Source organism: Hyla sarda, chromosome 9 (assembly GCF_029499605.1).
Source record: "Hyla sarda isolate aHylSar1 chromosome 9, aHylSar1.hap1, whole genome shotgun sequence".
Taxonomy (NCBI): domain Eukaryota; kingdom Metazoa; phylum Chordata; class Amphibia; order Anura; family Hylidae; genus Hyla; species Hyla sarda.
Genome location: NC_079197.1, coordinates 162,998,227 through 163,015,991, shown reverse-complemented (window position 1 = coordinate 163,015,991; position 17,765 = coordinate 162,998,227). Strand labels below are relative to the sequence as shown.

General features: G+C 47.3%; 1 protein-coding gene across 2 annotated transcripts in view; it reads left to right on the top strand.

Annotated features, from left to right (window-relative positions):
• The window catches only part of VWA7 (von Willebrand factor A domain containing 7), a 70,140-nt gene that overhangs the window by 34,387 nt on the left and 17,988 nt on the right, over nucleotides 1-17,765 (top strand). For both annotated transcript variants that reach the window (XM_056540797.1, XM_056540798.1), the window contains exons 5-10: nucleotides 2,918-3,040; nucleotides 4,825-5,020; nucleotides 7,487-7,656; nucleotides 7,758-7,870; nucleotides 7,959-8,075; nucleotides 9,406-9,594. In XM_056540797.1, coding sequence (XP_056396772.1) covers nucleotides 2,918-3,040; nucleotides 4,825-5,020; nucleotides 7,487-7,656; nucleotides 7,758-7,870; nucleotides 7,959-8,075; nucleotides 9,406-9,594 — 908 coding nt within the window. The remainder of the gene's footprint in view (nucleotides 1-2,917; nucleotides 3,041-4,824; nucleotides 5,021-7,486; nucleotides 7,657-7,757; nucleotides 7,871-7,958; nucleotides 8,076-9,405; nucleotides 9,595-17,765) is intronic.

The window sequence follows — 17,765 nt, the reverse complement described above, 5'->3', positions numbered from 1 at the left end:
GACGGGAAGCGTGTGTCTAAACACAATATCCAAAAAGCCTCTCGTCTGAACACGGCTTTACTCCAATCTCCACCTCTCCTGGGCGGGCGTACTCTTTCTATACCTGTCACTGAAATATTCGGAACGATACCTGCATGATGATCGATAATGTGTTTGGTAAAGCCTGACACAGACCTACTGCCGGTTTTATTATTATCGGGTATGTATAGATGTTCTTTGATCCTAACTTTAAGTTTTCTGCTCGTACACCCTATGTATTGAAGGTTACAAGGTATGCAAATGATAGTATAAACAACATGGTGTGTTTGACAATTGATGAAACTTTTTGCTTGAAATTCTTGTCCTGTGGTACATGAATGAAATTTGTCAGTATTGGGCATATATTGGCAGACTGTACGGGTTTTACCTATTCTCCCAGCTCCGCATTTTCCAGAAATCTTTATGTGATGTCACCGGTTACCACAGTATTTAAGATGCATTTCTTGTCCATTATACTTACCATGATTAAGACTTGTTAACAGGTCGAAACGCGTTGGTTGCGTTTCGTTTGTTCTTATCCATATTATGTTCCAGTTTGGTTTTTAAGATTTTCCAATAAAGCCAGTATTTTATCCAGTTTGGGAGCCGGATGCTACTTTCTCCTCTGCCTAAAGTGTTTCTAGGGACAGCTTAGGGATCACTCTCCCTGTCCACCCCCCAATCATGACAGTATTATTCTATACTGCTTGCACAGGTGTTATTTTTAGAACATCCACAGAATTGATCACCCTCTGTCTACATTTTTCATAGGGCAGAGTCAACCCTCTCCCGGTCTACCACAGAAAACTGATCACTGCTCTTGTGGGAGTCATGAGATGTATCCACTTTTATTTATTTTAGGTTTCTATTATCTCACTGGGTAGTTATAATCCCAAAATGCACACTCCCTGTCTAATCAAAACTAGCTAGTGGCCTTGCAGCTATTGAAGCTTGGATGTACTGGGTTGCTGAACAGACAATAAAGTTCTTGACCAATGAGCTGACAGCATTACCCACTTATCAGTTGTGATCAGGGCTGGTGCAAGGATTGTTGTCACCCCAGGCAAAAGCTTATTTTGCCGCCCCATGACTCTGCCCATTGGCCTGACCTTTGACACACTCCACCTTACTACTGGGGTTACACACTGTAACAAGCCCCCTCCTCATGTCATTAGTTTACTACACACTGTAACAAACCTCCACCTTATGTAGTCACCTTACTACTGGGGTGACACACTGTAACAAACCTCCTCCTCATGTAATCACCTTACTACTGGGGTGACACACTTTAACAAACCTCCTCCTCATGTAATCACCTTACTACTGGGGTGACACACTGTAACAAACCTCCTTCTCATGTCATTAGTTTACTACACACTGTAACAAACCTCCACCTTATGTAATCTCCTTCCTACTGGGGTGACACACTGTAACAAACCTCCTTCTCATGTACTCTGCTTACTACTGCGGTGACACTCTGTAACAAACCTCCTCCTCATGTAATCATCTTACTACTGGGGTGACACACTGTAACAAACCTCCTTCTCATGTACTCTGCTTACTACTGCGGTGACACTCTGTAACAAACCTTCTCCTCATGTAATCATCTTACTACTGGGGTGACACACTGTAACAAACCTCCTCCACATGTAATCATCTTACTACTGGGGCGCACACATCGGGGTGGGGGTTATGGTGATGCTGCTGGCTGAACTGGTTGAACGAGTTGTTTGGATGCTGGCTGTCTAACTTTTTTTGAGGCGGGCAGAGCGGTGTCCCCATCAAGAGGGCGCTCTAGGCAGTTGCCTATTCTGCCTATAAACAGAGCCCGCCCTGGTTATGTTGTAATTAGCTTGCTTGCTATGGTAAATGTTGCTGGATGCCTTAGCTCAGAGGGATTATTTACTTGACAATCTCTGTGTAAGGGTCGCCCATATATCGATGTATGTGTGGTGGACCAGTACGGGAGGTGTTACCCTCTACCCTTGCTGTCCTGTCAGGCAGCCTCCCTACAGTGTCCCCTGGGCACCTTGCATCTGTCCCCCCCCCCCCCCATGTAAATATGTTTTTAATGTATTATACCATGTAATGTGTTCAGAAAGCATTTTCCCTTTAAGACTGTTCACCATGTGACTTGTCATGTGATTGTTGCCCAGGAGGTACCAGTGACCAGGTGATCCCAGGGGTGACCTATGGGCTTCCTGCTAATCTCCCCCATATAAGCCCTGGGTGGAGCTTCTCTCTTTCCTTACAAGTCTTTGCTGAGGCCAAGTTGAGTCCTAGAGAGTCCAGAGTCATAGGAGCCTCAAGTCCAGTCTGCAGCCACAGGAGGCTACAAGTAACCACAGTCTCAGTATTGTCAGTCATCAGTCAAGTCAGTCACCATTTGTATAGTCAAAGTGGCCTGCATTACATTGACCCTATCTACTACAAGTCCCAGCAAGCCCTTAAGGTTTCTGTGTCACTGGTCACCCCCTTGGGCCCTGGCTGAACTGTATAGACTTTACCATCTGTCTACCCTCAGTAAAGCTACCGTTATCCGTAACTTGGTGTCAGAGTCATTATTACCCCCGCGCCTGGCCCAGGATCTAGCGGTATACCTTCGGGTGGTATTGAGGACAAACCACGCCCTGGCGTTACAAATACAAGGGATTAATGCCATCTGCCCCTAGGGTAATTCCATCTGCCCTCATCACACCCTCTACCCCATATGTAATAAACCTATTACCTTGACCATATCGGGAATCTGATTCATCTCTGGTTTCCTGTCACCTGTAATCTGTAGTTTTTTAGGCAACAACTCGTAGTCCTCATGAAAAGGACCCCATTATGTCTTCCCGTCTTCAGTGCCACTAACCTGTGACTGTTTCCTTTGTTTATCCCCTTCTCCATCTCTCAGTTTCTGTTCAGACCTGTACGGATTGCGCCGATGTGTCTTGTCAGAATAACATCGCATCAACTATTCAAAAAAGACATCTCCTGACGTCTGGATACTATGGAGTGTCACCTGTGAAGCCTCAAGGTACGAACCGTAAAATGAGACACATGAGTATTATAGGAAGTTATACAGTGGCCCCTCAACATACGATGGTAATCCGTTCCAAATGGACCATCGTTTGTTGAAACCATCGTATGTTGAGGGACCCGTGCAATGTAAAGTATAGGAAGCTGTACTCACCTGTCCCCGCCGCTCCGGACCGTCACCGCTCGTCACCACTGCCCTGGATGTTGTGTTCCATCGCTGTCGCCGCGTCCCCGTAATGTCCCCGCCGCTCCGGAACGTCTCTGCTGGCCGGGAACGTCGCTCTCACGTGATGACGACGATGGAGAGCGCCGGCGATGGAGGGGATCCCGAAGATGACACTCCGGAGCCCCCGAGGACAGGTAAGTGATCGTCAGCGGACCACACGGGGCACCATAAACGGCTATCCGGTGGCAGCTGAAGCAGTCTGCGCTGCCGGATAGCCGTTTATGCGATGGCCCCGACATACAAAAGCATCGTATGTTGATGCTGCCTTCAACATGCGATGGCCTCTGAGAGTGATCGTATGTTGAAATTATCGTATGTCGGGGCCATCGTAGGTCGGGGGGGTCACTGTACATGTACCTGGAGTTGACATGTCCGCCGATATGGGCATCGCTGCACTCAACCTCGACGCACAGTTCAAAGCTTCATCAGGGGAATCCCCATATTGGCTAATATGTCGGCTCCAGGTACATGTATAACTTTCTACGTCTAATTTCTGCTTACTGACCTATTGCTGCTAGTCGCTGCACTTTTCATGCACTATTACTTTTATTTGGGCTAGTGCAATAGGTAATTGTGATTATATGGAATCGACATACAGCAGTCCCTCAAGTTACAATATTTATTGGTTCCAGGACGACCATTGTATGTTGAAACCATTGTATGTTGAGATCATAACTCTATGCAAATCTGGTAATTGGTTCTGAAGCCACCAAAATCTCATCCAAAAATAGGAAAAAGTGAGGAATAAACAAAAATAAGTAGATAACTAATATAGATAAAGCAAATCCTTACATATAAAAGTAATAAAGATCTGCTGGGAGCTGCAAATTACTGTCTGTTTCAGTGTTTTCCAACCAGGTTTACTCCAGCTGTTGCAAAACTACAACTCCCAGCATGCCCGGACAGCCTTTGGCTGTCCGGGCATGCTGGGAGTTGTAGTTTTGCAACAGCTGGAGGCACCCTCTTTGGGAAACACTGGTCTTTGTAGCGGACAGGAGCTTCTTCAGGGTCCTGTACAGAACACGCAATGTCCTAAAAAAGTTAAATGGAGCCGCCCTCACCTGGTGTCCAGAGGAGCAGCTAACCCGGTACAGGTAAAGTGTACAAAACATGTAATACCTCCCTGTACTGTAGGGGGCGCTACCAGACACCAGTCAGTGCATACACTTCAGTAATACAGGTGTTTTACCAGTCAAATGCCAATTCCGATTGGTCGGTTCTTCCAGCCATTGACACATTTCACAGATCTGGACTGTCTGTATATTGTATGTTGAGTCTGGTTTCTAGTTACAATGGTCCAGAAAAGACCATTGTATGTTGAAACTATTGTAAGTTGACGACATTGTAAGTTGAGGGATCACTGTACTAGGATTGAGGTCCAAAAAGAGAAGGGGATGTTATTATAGGAGCATATTTTATGGGGGGAGGATTGTTCTGTCCTTGTCTTTTGGTCTTTCTTTGTAAATAATATTGTCACCAATAAAATAGAATTTTACATTATTAATTGTTGTTTTGTAGGTGATCTATTCATCTAGTATTTGTCTTCTGTACAATAGGTAAGTGCAGTCATGGAGGACCGTTTGATGACAGTAGAGAACGCAGCGCCAGAGGAGGGATCAACAAGGACACGGCCAATGCTATATTTTCTCCCCACCATTTTCTCCATGAAAAAGCAGCACGATTGGCTCTAAAGGCTTCTATAAAATTTCTGAATGAGCTGCGGCCAGAGGTGACGGATAGAGGAATGCTGAGGTAAGAAGAAAGTCAACCATCTTCTTGGCACACCACACGCCAGTTATGTCTGTGTTGTGAGTCCACCATAACGCTGCTACCTTCTTTTTGTGAAATTGCTATTTCCTGTTGGAGTTCCCTCCCTCCAACTACAAGTCCCATGATTCCTTCTTCTTTTTTTTTTTTGTGTAAATGTGAGGTCACTTTTCACCCTCCGTCTGTATAGAAACAAGCCAACCGGCACTAGAAAGCCTGAGAAAATAATTAGAACAATGTCCGGAGCCCGCTCTGTGTGGGGACCAGGTATGTTGACAGGAGTGGATGTGCTAATGAAGTGATAAGTTATTCATAGTATGCACGAAATAGAAAAAATAACGTGGCGCTCACCACGGACCACAGCATGAAGTTTTTTTCAAATCAGGATTTATTCGTCATACTGAGTGCTGTACATTCAAGCAGGTTAGAGGGAAGGGAGGGGAGCAGGCATCAGCTCCATGCTTAGCACTCAGCCAGCTCCACAGAGCTGATGCCTGCTCCCCTCCCTTCCCTCTAACCTGCTTGAATGTACAGCACTTCGTATGACGACTAAATCCTGATTTGAAAAAAACTTCATGCTGTGGTTCGTGGTGAGTGCAACGTTATTTTTTCAATTTTGTGCACACTTTTCTCCCTCCCGCACAACAACCAACCCACCCATTGCAGCACATCTGTGCTGCCTTGCATGCTGTGCTGTAAACTACAATTCTCTGCTGCCCTGTGGAGAATGAAACTCAGACAGGCTCCCTTTCAACACCTGACTAGTGATGTCATGTCTCGGGCTGCACTGCAACCTGGAAAAAGCCTAAGACAACCCTCATCTTGTATGCTGCTAAAAATGAACATCGGGGCAAAGATCACATAAGAATTGTGAGGCCAGCCATCAAACACAGGTACAGACACTATATTATGAACTACACTAACTTTACAGGCCCTGTAGCACAGTCAAATAAAAAAAATCCTGGAATACCCCTTTAATCCTGTCATGTTTCAAGGCTCTGAAAGATGTTTGAGAATTAGCTGAAAGGGACAATACCTTTATGTGGTGATGCCAGAGAGCGAGCTCTCATATCTAGAGGAGGGCTACTTTGCATATTTTTCCCATTGCATAGCCTAAAGGACTCAACACACCAGTTTGGTGTTCTCCCCAAGGAGAAACACTTCCTCTTGCCCTTTGAATTAAAGGGGTACTCGGGCCCCAAGACATCGTATCCCTTATCCAAAGGATAGGGGATAAGATGTCTGATCACGGGGGTCCCGTTGCTCGGGACTCCCGCAATCTAGCATGCAGCACCCACCTGTAAGTACTGCCGGAAGCGCTGGAGGCTCTCAGTCTTATGTCTCCCGACCACGGGGACGGAGTATCGTGACGTCACGACTCCGCCCCCGTGTGCTGCCACGCCCTCTCCCATAGACTTTCATTGAAGGGGCGGGGCATGACATCACACAGGGGCGGAGTCATGATGTCACGATACTCTGTCCCCGTTGTCGGGAGGCATAAGACTGAGAGCCTCCAGCGCTTCTGGCATTACTTACAGGTGGGTGCTGCATGCTAGATTGCGGGAGTCCCCAGCGATAGGGGATAAGATGTCTTGGGGCCGGAGTACCCCTTTAAGATATTTGCGTGTGTGTATATATATATATATATATATATATATATATATACAGTGGTCCCTCAACATACGATGGAACATCGTTTGTTGAAACCATCGTATGTTGAGGGATCCTTGCAATGTAAAGTATAGGACAGTGGTCTACAACCTGCGGACCTCCAGATGTTGCAAAACTACAACACCCAGCATGCCCGGACAGCCAACGGCTGTCCGGGCATGCTGGGTGTTGTAGTTTTGCAACATCTGGAGGTCTGCAGGTTGTAGACCACTGTTAGAGGAAGTTGTACTCACCTGTCCCTGCCGCTCCGGACCGTCACCACTCGTCACCGCTGCCCTGGATGTCGCCTTCCATCGCTGTCGCTGTGTCCCCGGGGTGTCCCCGACGCTCCGGCAAGGCCTCTGCTTCCCCGGCATCCTCGCTCTCCGTCGCCGCCATCCCGTCATTATGCACGCCACTCCTATTGGATGACGGAACGGCGTGCGCAGCGACGTGATGACGACGATGGAGAGCGCCGACCATGCAGGGGATCCGGAAGAGGACGCGCCGGAGCCCCGAGGACAGGTAAGTGATCGTCAGCGGACCACACGGGGCACCGTAAACGGCTATCTGGTGGCAGCTGAAGCAGTCTGCGCTGCCGGATAGCCGTTTATGCGATGGCCCCGACATACAAAAGCATCGTATGTTGATGCTGCCTCTGAGAGGCCATCGCATGTTGAAATTATCGTATGTCGGGGCCATCGTAGGTCGAGGGGTCACTGTATGTATATATATATATATATATATATATATATATATATATATATATATATACACACCCAAACTTCTCTGTTTCCTCAGACTCCTGGGAGTTTCCGCCTTCCCGGCTCTGAGCTTCGTCCTGGACACCACAGGCAGTATGGGAGAAGAGATTACATCGGCTCGTCTACAAACACACAGCATCATCCGGCGCCAACTTAGGACTCTATTAGCACCAGATTACTATATTTTGGTGCCTTTCAATGACCCAAGTAAGTTCCCCAGTCCATCCTAACTCACATCTCCTCACATTCATATACCTGTTGGCTGCGGTAGAGTCAACCGGCCAATCATGGCTAATTTTTATCTTTAGGCTTTGGCCCCGTTTATAAGACAAGTGACCCTGAAGAATTCTTAAACATCTTCAACAGTCTTCATGCTGTCGGTGGTGGTGATGAGCCAGAGATGTGTCTATCGGCACTACAGGTAAGTGTACAGAACCTTCCCCTTAACTCTTTATTGTCTTCTTTTTGCTTTTGACCCTTTTTTGTCACCATCTTTCCCATGTCTTCAGCTAGCTCTGGTCAACACTCCTCCGCATTCTGAAATCTTTGTTTTTACTGATGCTTCGGCAAAAGACACACATCTCCGAAGTAATATTGAGGCTTTAATCCAAGAGAGGAAGATGAAGGTGAGTGATCGATACTTGAGACAATCGGACGAGACGTTGAAAAGATTGTCCAGTTTAGAAAACCCACTTTACATACCCTATCAGGGAATAGAGGGGCATCCTCGGGGTGTTCTCTGTTAAGGATTATCATCTCAACAATGGATAGAAAAAAAATATCTTTCTCCCTGGAGGACCTGTCCCGTACTTTTTTTTACACAGACAACCCATTAATTTGAATGGACACTGTGCAATTCTTAACTTCTCCTGTGGAGGCGCTGCAGGGAAATGAAATACTTGAACAAACACATATTTCCAAACACATTATAGCTGATCCCTGGGGATCCCATCAGGAGGACACTATGTGATGGCCTTATTGTCTAGAGATCCTTTTACTAAATAGGGATTGCCTATAGGACAGTGGTCTTCAATCTGCGGACCTCCAGATGTTGCAAAACTACAACTCCCAGCATGCCCGGACCGCCAACGGCTGTCCGGGCATGCTGGGAGTTGTAGTTTTGCAACATCTGGAGGTCCGCAGATTGAAGACCACTGTCCTATAGGATTTACTGTAAGGAAGCTAGATAGTCCGTACTGCTGCCCGTGTATCCAACCAGGGCTTAAAGGGGTTATCCAGGAAAAAACTTTTTATATATATATATATATATATATATATCAAAAACTATATATATATATATATATATATATATATATATATATCAACTGGCTCCAGAAAGTTAAACAGATTTGTAAATTACTTCTATTAAAAAATCTTAATCCTTTCAGTACTTATGAGCTTCTGAAGTTGAGTTGTTCTTTTCTGTCTAAGTGCTCTCTGATGACACGTGTCTCGGGAACCGCCCAGTTTAGAAGAGGTTTGCTATGGGGATTTTCATCTAAACTGGGCGGTTCCCGAGACAAGTGTCATCAGAGAGCACTTAGACAGAAAAGAACAACTCAACTTCAGAAGCTCATAAGTACTGAAAGGATTAAGATTTTTTAACAGAAGTAATTTACAAATCTGTTTAACGTTCTGGAGCCAGTTGATTGATATATATATAAATAAAAAAAAGTTTTTTCCTGGAATACCCCTTTAAAATACATAAAGTGTAATATGGTCACCTCAACAATCCTAAAATAATATCCCTGCTGTATCTTCCATCTACATGTGCTAGGAAAAATTGTATTTATGTGATTAAACACAAGAAAAATGTAGCTGTATATTCCAAAAACAGGTCCCCAAGGGTCTGGTATTGCATGTCCTTCTGAAGGATGGGACTGAGCTTCAATACCACATACAACCTGTGGGCAGAGGTAGCGCTGTTGATAACAATACAGTCTCTATTGTGTGTAGGTGTCTTTCCTAATAACAGAGGATACTTCCAGAACAAAAGCAAGGAGCCGGCGGGAGGTATTACATCCCAACAGATTTGACCTTTATGCAGAATTGTCCTCTGTTTCTGGAGGTCAGATCATTTTTACCAACAACCAAGACATTTCTGAAGTTGCCAAAATTATAACAGATTCAGCCTATCTTGACGTGGTGAGTAAAGACTCTTTGAGTGACGTTGTTTGGACCGTAAGATCTCTAGAAATCCTAAGAAAATGAGTACAGTGATCACTCAACTTACAATGGCCTCAACATACAATAGTTTCAACATACAATGGTCTTTTCTGGAACATTGTAACTTGAAACCAGACTCAACATACAATGTTATGGAATCTGCGAAACGTGTCAATGGCTGGAAGAACCGACCAATCAGAATGGATATTTCACTGGTAAAACCCCTGTATTCCTAAAGTGTATGCACTGACTGGTGTCTGGTAGCGCCCCCTACAGTACAGGGAGGTATTACATGTTCTGTATTACTCTTTACCTGTACCAGGGTTAGCTGCTCCTTTAGACACCAGGTGAGGGCGGCTCCATATTACTTTTTTTAGGACATTGTGTGTACTGTACAGGACCCTGAAGAATCGTCTGTCCACTACATAGACCAGTGTTTCCCAAAGAGGGTGCCTCCAGTTGTTGCAAAACTACAACTCCCAGCATGCCCGGACAGCCTTCGGCTGTCCGGGCATGCTGGGAGTTGTAGTTTTGCAACAGCTGGAGGCACCCTGGTTGGGAAACACTGAAATAGACAGTAATTACAGCTCCCAGCAGATCTTTATTACTTTTATATGTAAGGATTTGCTTTATCTATATTAGTTATCTACTTATTTTTCTTTAATTCTCACTTTGGATGACATTTTGGTGGCTTCAGAACCAGTTACCAGGTTTCCATAGAGTAATGGTCTCAACATACAATGGCTTCAACATACAATGGTCGTCCTGGAACCGATTAATATTGTAACTTGAGGGACCACTGTACAGTGGTCCCTCAACATACAATGGTAATTCGTTCCAAATGGACCATCGTTTGTTGAAACCATCGTATGTTGAGGGATCCGTGCAATGTAAAGTATAGGACAGTGGTCTCCAACCCGCGGACCTCCAGATGTTGCAAAACTACAACTTCCAGCATGCCCGGACAACCAACGGCTGTCCGGGCATGCTGGGAGTTGTAGTTTTGCAACATCTGGAGGTCCGCAGGTTGAAGATCACTGGTATAGGAGGTTATACAGTACTCACCTGTCCCCGCCGCTGCCCTGGATGCCGCCCTCCATCGCTGTCGCGCGTCCCCGGACCATCTCTGCTGCGTCTCTTCATCGCCGTCGTCACGTCGCTGCGCACGCCACTCCTATTGGATAACGGGACGGCGTGCGCGATGACGTGATGACCATGATGGAGAGCGCCGACGATGCAGGGGATCCCGAAGAGGACGGTCCGGAGCGCCGGTACAGGTGAGTGACACCCACTGGACCACACAGGGCACCGTAAACGTCTATCCGGTGGCAGCTGTAGCAGTCTGCACTGCCGGATAGCCGTTTATGCGATGGCCCCGACATACAAAAGTATCGTATGTTGATGCTGCCTTCAACATGCAATGGCCTCTGAGAGGCCATCGCATGTTGAAATTATCGTATGTCGGGGCCATCGTAGGTCGGGGGGGTCACTGTATTTTCTTGCTCTAATATGTACCCGTTTTTGGACCCAGCATGGGCCATATACATTAGAGTGCATTTGTGTTACAGAGAGTGAAGAAGCTGTTATATCAGCATGGATTCAGCACGGTCGCACTCTCCATACACTGTATATGTGTCCTGTGTATTGCACAGAGAGAGCGGCCCCACTGCAGCCACACAAATAATGGGAGAATAACAGTGTTTCACATGAACTATCCTCCCCAGCACCTGCCCCGCACAGTGGTGTAACCCTGTGTTTCTCTCTAGAAACTTTTTCAAGGTTATCCATATGTGGTAGCGGGGTGTGATGAGGGCAGATGTTGTTACCCTAGGAGCAGATGGAATTAACCCCTTGTATTCGTGACGCCAGGGCATGGTTTAGAGTAAAACCACCTGAAGGTATACGCTGTATCTGGGGCTAGGCACGGGGGCAATAAAGACTCCGATGCCAAGTTACGGACAACGGTAGCTTTACTGAGGGTAGACAGATGGTAAAGTCTATACAGTTCAGCCAGGGACCGAGGAGGGGACCAGTGACACAGAGACCTTAAGGGCTTGCTGGGACTTGTAGTAGGACTGGACAATTGAATGCAGACCACGCTGACTTGACAGATGACAGGGACTGACTTGACTCATAAAGCTGTGACTTTATCTTACATGACTTGATGGCGGCTGCAGGACTGGACTTTGAGGTCTCCAACACTCTGGACACACACACTAGACAAGATTGCACTGGACCTCAGCAGAAGAGAGAGAGAAGCTCCACCCAGGGCTTATATGGGGAGACTAGCAGGGAGCCCATAGGTCACCCCCGGGGTCACCTGGTCACTGGTACCTCCTGGGTAACAATCACATGACATATCACATGGTATAACTCTTAAAAAGATACAAAACATTTTATAATACATTACACTGCAGAACATATGTACAGGGGGGAAACAGGTGCAAGGGGCCCTGGGGACACTGAAGGACAGGGCAGCAAGGGTACGGGGCAACATCTCCCGTACTGGGCCACCACACATACACAAGGCCCCTAGAAAGGAAAACCTCAAAAGCCAGGGTTTTGAAAAACGACTGTAAACTTTCCTTTTTTTCTTTTATTTTTATATTTTTTTTACAGACCAATACAGTGTAAATACTTTAGAATATTACAGGAATATTCAGAAAAGAAGAGCAAGTCCAGATCACCACCTAAACCGCTGTGTCTCGGATACGTGTAGACCAGCACGTATAAGATAGGCAAAAGAGAAGTAGGCGTCCAGCACTCGGCAAGCGGTAAAAACGACTGCTTTATTCTTCATCAATAGGACACATACACTGCGGCATGGACAATAGTGACGCGTTTCAGCGGAACGTGTCCGCCTTAGTCATACCCTGTATGACTAAGGCGGATACGTTCCGCAGAAACGCGTCACTATTGTCCATGCCGCCGCAGTGTTTGTGTCCTATTGATGAAGAGTAAAGCAGTCGTTTTTACCGCTTGCCGAGTGCTGGACGCCTACTTCTCTTTTGTCCATTACAGGAATATTGTACAGTTCTTCCGAATGCACTTTGACTTGAGAAGGAAACAGTATGAAGACACTTGTCACTATCCTTGTAATAATTGGAGCGACTTGGATTTGTAGATACTTACTTGCGTTGTTCTTTTACTTGCTGTTGTCTTTTGGTTTGGCACTGACTTATGACCCTGACAAGGGTCTTCATGGGGTGTTCCGTGGTGAATCTACTTACTTTGTGGACTATATAGTGACATCACACTGTTGGGGTATCCAGAGGGAAAATTCCTGAGCTTTTATTTGCTAGCGGGACCAGGACCAAGTAGGCAAGATTGCGCCCAGCTCTTTGGTACAATTGGGCCCACAGAGTTATTTTCTCCCAAATACTTCCACTTGGTTTCACCTTTGCAGTGGGACTTGCTATGCAGAATACTTGTCTTGGGATAGTGCTGGTAATGCTGTGACCTACCTAGGTAAAGGTGTCTCTGACCTGTACTACACCTGAGGCTTCCATGTGCAAACTCCCTCATGAGGGGAAGAAGCTGCAGAGCATATGTGCCCAACCGACAAACTAAAGACTTGGGGGGATCGCTCCTTTCATTTCTGAAAAGGCCTCTGAGAAATGAAAGAAGCGATCTGATTGGTTGCTATGGGCAACTCAGGAACTTTTCCTCTGGACAGGTTTTGATAAATCTCCCCCTAGGTACCTCCTCCTATCCCAGGCAAGGGGGCAAGAGCAGGAAAACGATTGGACATGACTGAACATGTGTCTTTGATGGTTATGCTATTTTGGAATATTTTAATGAAAATAAACGAATGATTTTATATCAGCATGGGATTATGAGGGATCGGTCCTGTCAAACTAACCTGATCAGCTTTTATGAGGAGGTGAGCTCCAGACTGAACACGGGGGAATTGCTGGATGTCGTATATCTGGATTTTATCAAAGCATTTGATACGGTGCCACATAACCGGTTGGTGCATAAAATGAGAAGGATGGGGCTGGGGGAGAATGTGTGTAAGTGGGTAAGTAACTGGCTCAGTGATAGGAAACAGAGGGTGGTTATTAATGGTACTTATTCTGATCGGGTGACTGTTACTAGTGGGGACCACAGGGGTCAGTCTTGGGTCCTATTCTATTTAATTAATTTATTAATGACCTTGGAGAGGGATTGAATAGTAAAGTAGCAATCTTCGCTGATGATACCAAGAGGGGCCTAGATGCCCACGACAAGGAAATAATTCTACCGCTGTACAAATCACTAGTCAGACCACACATAGAATACTGTGTACAGTACTGGTCAGACCACACATAGAATACTGTGTACAGTACTGGTCAGACCACACATAGAATACTGTGTACAGTACTGGTCATACCACACATAGAATACTGTGTACAGTACTGGTCACACCACACATAGAATACTGTGTACAGTACTAGTCAGACCACACATGGAATACTGTGTACAGTACTGGTCAGACCACACATAGAATACTGTGTACAGTACTGGTCAGACCACACATAGAATACTGTGTACTGTACTGGTCAGACCACACATGGAATACTGTGTACAGTACTGGTCAGACCACACATAGAATACTGTGTACAGTACTGGTCAGACCACACATAGAATACTGTGTACAGTACTGGTCAGACCACACATGGAATACTGTGTACAGTACTGGTCAGACCACACATAGAATACTGTGTACAGTACTAGTCAGACCACACATGGAATACTGTGTACAGTACTAGTCAGACCACACATAGAATACTGTGTACAGTACTGGTCAGACAACACATAGAATACTGTGTACAGTACTAGTCAGACCACACATGGAATACTGTGTACAGTACTGGTCAGACCAAACATAGAATACTGTGTACAGTACTGGTCAGACCACACATAGAATACTGTGTACAGTACTGGTCAGACCACACATAGAATACTGTGTACAGTACTGGTCAGACCCCACATAGAATACTGTGTACAGTACTGGTCAGACCCCACATAGAATACTGTGTACAGTACTGGTCAGATCACACATGGAATACTGTGTACAGTACTGGTCAGACCACACATGGAATACTGTGTACAGTACTGGTCAGACCACACATGGAATACTGTGTATAGTACTGGTCAGAGCACACATAGAATACTGTGTACAGTACTGGTCAGACCCCACATAGAATACTGTGTACAGTACTGGTCAGACCCCACATAGAATACTGTGTACAGTACTGGTCAGACCACACATAGAATACTGTGTACAGTACTGGTGTTACGCCGAGCGCTCCGGGTCCCCGCTCCTCCCCGGAGCGCTCGCTTCACTCTCCCCGCTGCAGCGCTCCGGTCACGTCCTCTGACCCGGGGCGCTGCGATTCCGCTGCCAGCCGGGATGCGATTCGCGATGCGGGTAGCGCCCGCTCGCGATGCGCACCCCGGCTCCCCTACCTGACTCGCTCTCCGTCTGTTCTGTCCCGGCGCGCGCGGCCCCGCTCCCTAGGGCGCGCGCGCGCCGGGTCTCTGCGATTTAAAGGGCCACTGCGCCGCTGATTGGCGCAGTGGTTCCAATTAGTGTGTTCACCTGTGCACTTCCCTATATCACCTCACTTCCCCTGCACTCCCTTGCCGGATCTTGTTGCCATTGTGCCAGTGAAAGCGTTCCTTGTGTGTGTTCCTAGCCTGTGTTCCAGACCTTCTGCCGTTGCCCCTGACTACGATCCTTGCTGCCTGCCCCGACCTTCTGCTACGTCCGACCTTGCTTCTGCCTACTCCCTTGTACCGCGCCTATCTTCAGCAGCCAGAGAGGTGAGCCGTTGCTAGTGGATACGACCTGGTCACTACCGCCGCAGCAAGACCATCCCGCTTTGCGGCGGGCTCTGGTGAAAACCAGTAGTGGCTTAGAACCGGTCCACTAGCACGGTCCACGCCAATCCCTCTCTGGCACAGAGGATCCACTACCTGCCAGCCGGCATCGTGACAGTAGATCCGGCCATGGATCCCGCTGAAGTTCCTCTGCCAGTTGTCGCTGACCTCACCACGGTGGTCGCCCAGCAGTCACAACAGATAGCGCAACAAGGCCAACAGCTGTCTCAACTGACCGTTATGCTACAACAGTTACTACCACAGCTTCAGCAGTCATCTCCTCCGCCAGCTCCTGCACCTCCTCCGCAGCGAGTGGCCGCTCCTGGGATACGCTTATCCTTGCCGGATAAATTTGATGGGGACTCTAAGTTTTGCCGTGGCTTTCTTTCCCAATGTTCCCTGCATCTGGAGATGATGTCGGACCTGTTTCCCACTGAAAGGTCTAAGGTGGCTTTCATAGTCAGCCTTCTGTCCGGAAAAGCCCTGTCATGGGCCACACCGCTCTGGGACCGCAATGACCCCGTCACTGCCTCTGTACACTCCTTCTTCTCGGAAATCCGAAGTGTCTTTGAGGAACCTGCCCGAGCCTCTTCTGCTGAGACTGCCCTGTTGAACCTGGTCCAGGGTAATTCTTCCGTTGGCGAGTATGCCGTACAATTCCGTACTCTTGCTTCAGAATTGTCCTGGAATAATGAGGCCCTCTGCGCGACCTTCAAAAAAGGCCTATCCAGCAACATTAAAGATGTTCTGGCCGCACGAGAAATTCCTGCTAATCTACATGAACTTATTCACCTAGCCACTCGCATTGACATGCGTTTTTCCGAAAGGCGTCAGGAACTCCGCCAAGATATGGACTCTGTTCGCACGAGGCGTTTCTCCTCCTCGGCTCCTCTCTCCTCTGGTCCCCTGCAATCTGTTCCTGTGCCTCCCGCCGTGGAGGCTATGCGGGTCGACCGGTCTCGCCTGACACCTCAAGAGAGGACACGACGCCGTATGGAGAACCTCTGCCTGTACTGTGCTAGTACCGAACACTTCCTGAGGGATTGTCCTATCCGTCCTCCCCGCCTGGAAAGACGTACGCTGACTCCGCACAAAGGTGAGACAGTCCTTGATGTCTACTCTGCTTCTCCACGTCTTACTGTGCCTGTGCGGATGTCTGCCTCTGCCTTCTCCTTCTCTACAGTGGCCTTCTTGGACTCTGGATCTGCAGGAAATTTTATTTTGGCCTCTCTCGTCAACAGGTTCAACATCCCCGTGACCAGTCTCGCCAGACCCCTCTACATCAATTGTGTAAATAATGAAAGATTGGACTGTACCATACGTTTCCGCACGGAGCCCCTTCTTATGAGCATCGGATCTCATCATGAGAGGATTGAACTTTTGGTCCTCCCCAATTGCACCTCGGAAATTCTCCTTGGACTTCCCTGGCTTCAACTTCATTCCCCAACCCTGGATTGGTCCACTGGGGAGATCAAGAGCTGGGGGTCCTCTTGTTCCAAGAACTGTCTAAAACCGGTTCCCAGTAACCCTTGCCGTAACTCTGTGGTTCCTCCAGTAACCGGTCTCCCTAAGGCCTATATGGACTTCGCGGATGTTTTCTGCAAAAAACAAGCTGAGACTCTACCTCCTCACAGGCCTTATGATTGCCCTCTGGTCTGCCCGCTGTGGATGAAATTTCTCGTGACCTTTCCATCATATGGAGAGAGACCCAAAATTCTCTCTTACAGGCTTCATCACGCATGAAGAAGTTCGCGGATAAGAAAAGAAGAGCCCCTCCCGTTTTTTCCCCTGGAGACAAGGTATGGCTCTCCGCTAAATATGTCCGCTTCCGTGTCCCTAGCTACAAGTTGGGACCACGCTATCTTGGTCCTTTCAAAATTTTGTGTCAAATTAATCCTGTCTCTTATAAACTTCTTCTTCCTCCTTCTCTTCGTATCCCTAATGCCTTTCACGTCTCTCTTCTCAAACCACTCATCCTCAACCGTTTTTCTCCCAAATCTGTTCCTCCCACTCCTGTTTCCGGCTCCTCGGACATCTTCTCGGTCAAAGAAATCCTAGCTGCCAAAAAGGTCAGAGGGAAAAATTTTTTTTTAGTGGACTGGGAGGGTTGTGGTCCTGAAGAGAGATCCTGGGAACCTGAGGACAACATCCTAGACAAAAGTCTGCTCCTCAGGTTCTCAGGCTCTAAGAAGAGGGGGAGACCCAAGGGGGGGGGTACTGTTACGCCGAGCGCTCCGGGTCCCCGCTCCTCCCCGGAGCGCTCGCTTCACTCTCCCCGCTGCAGC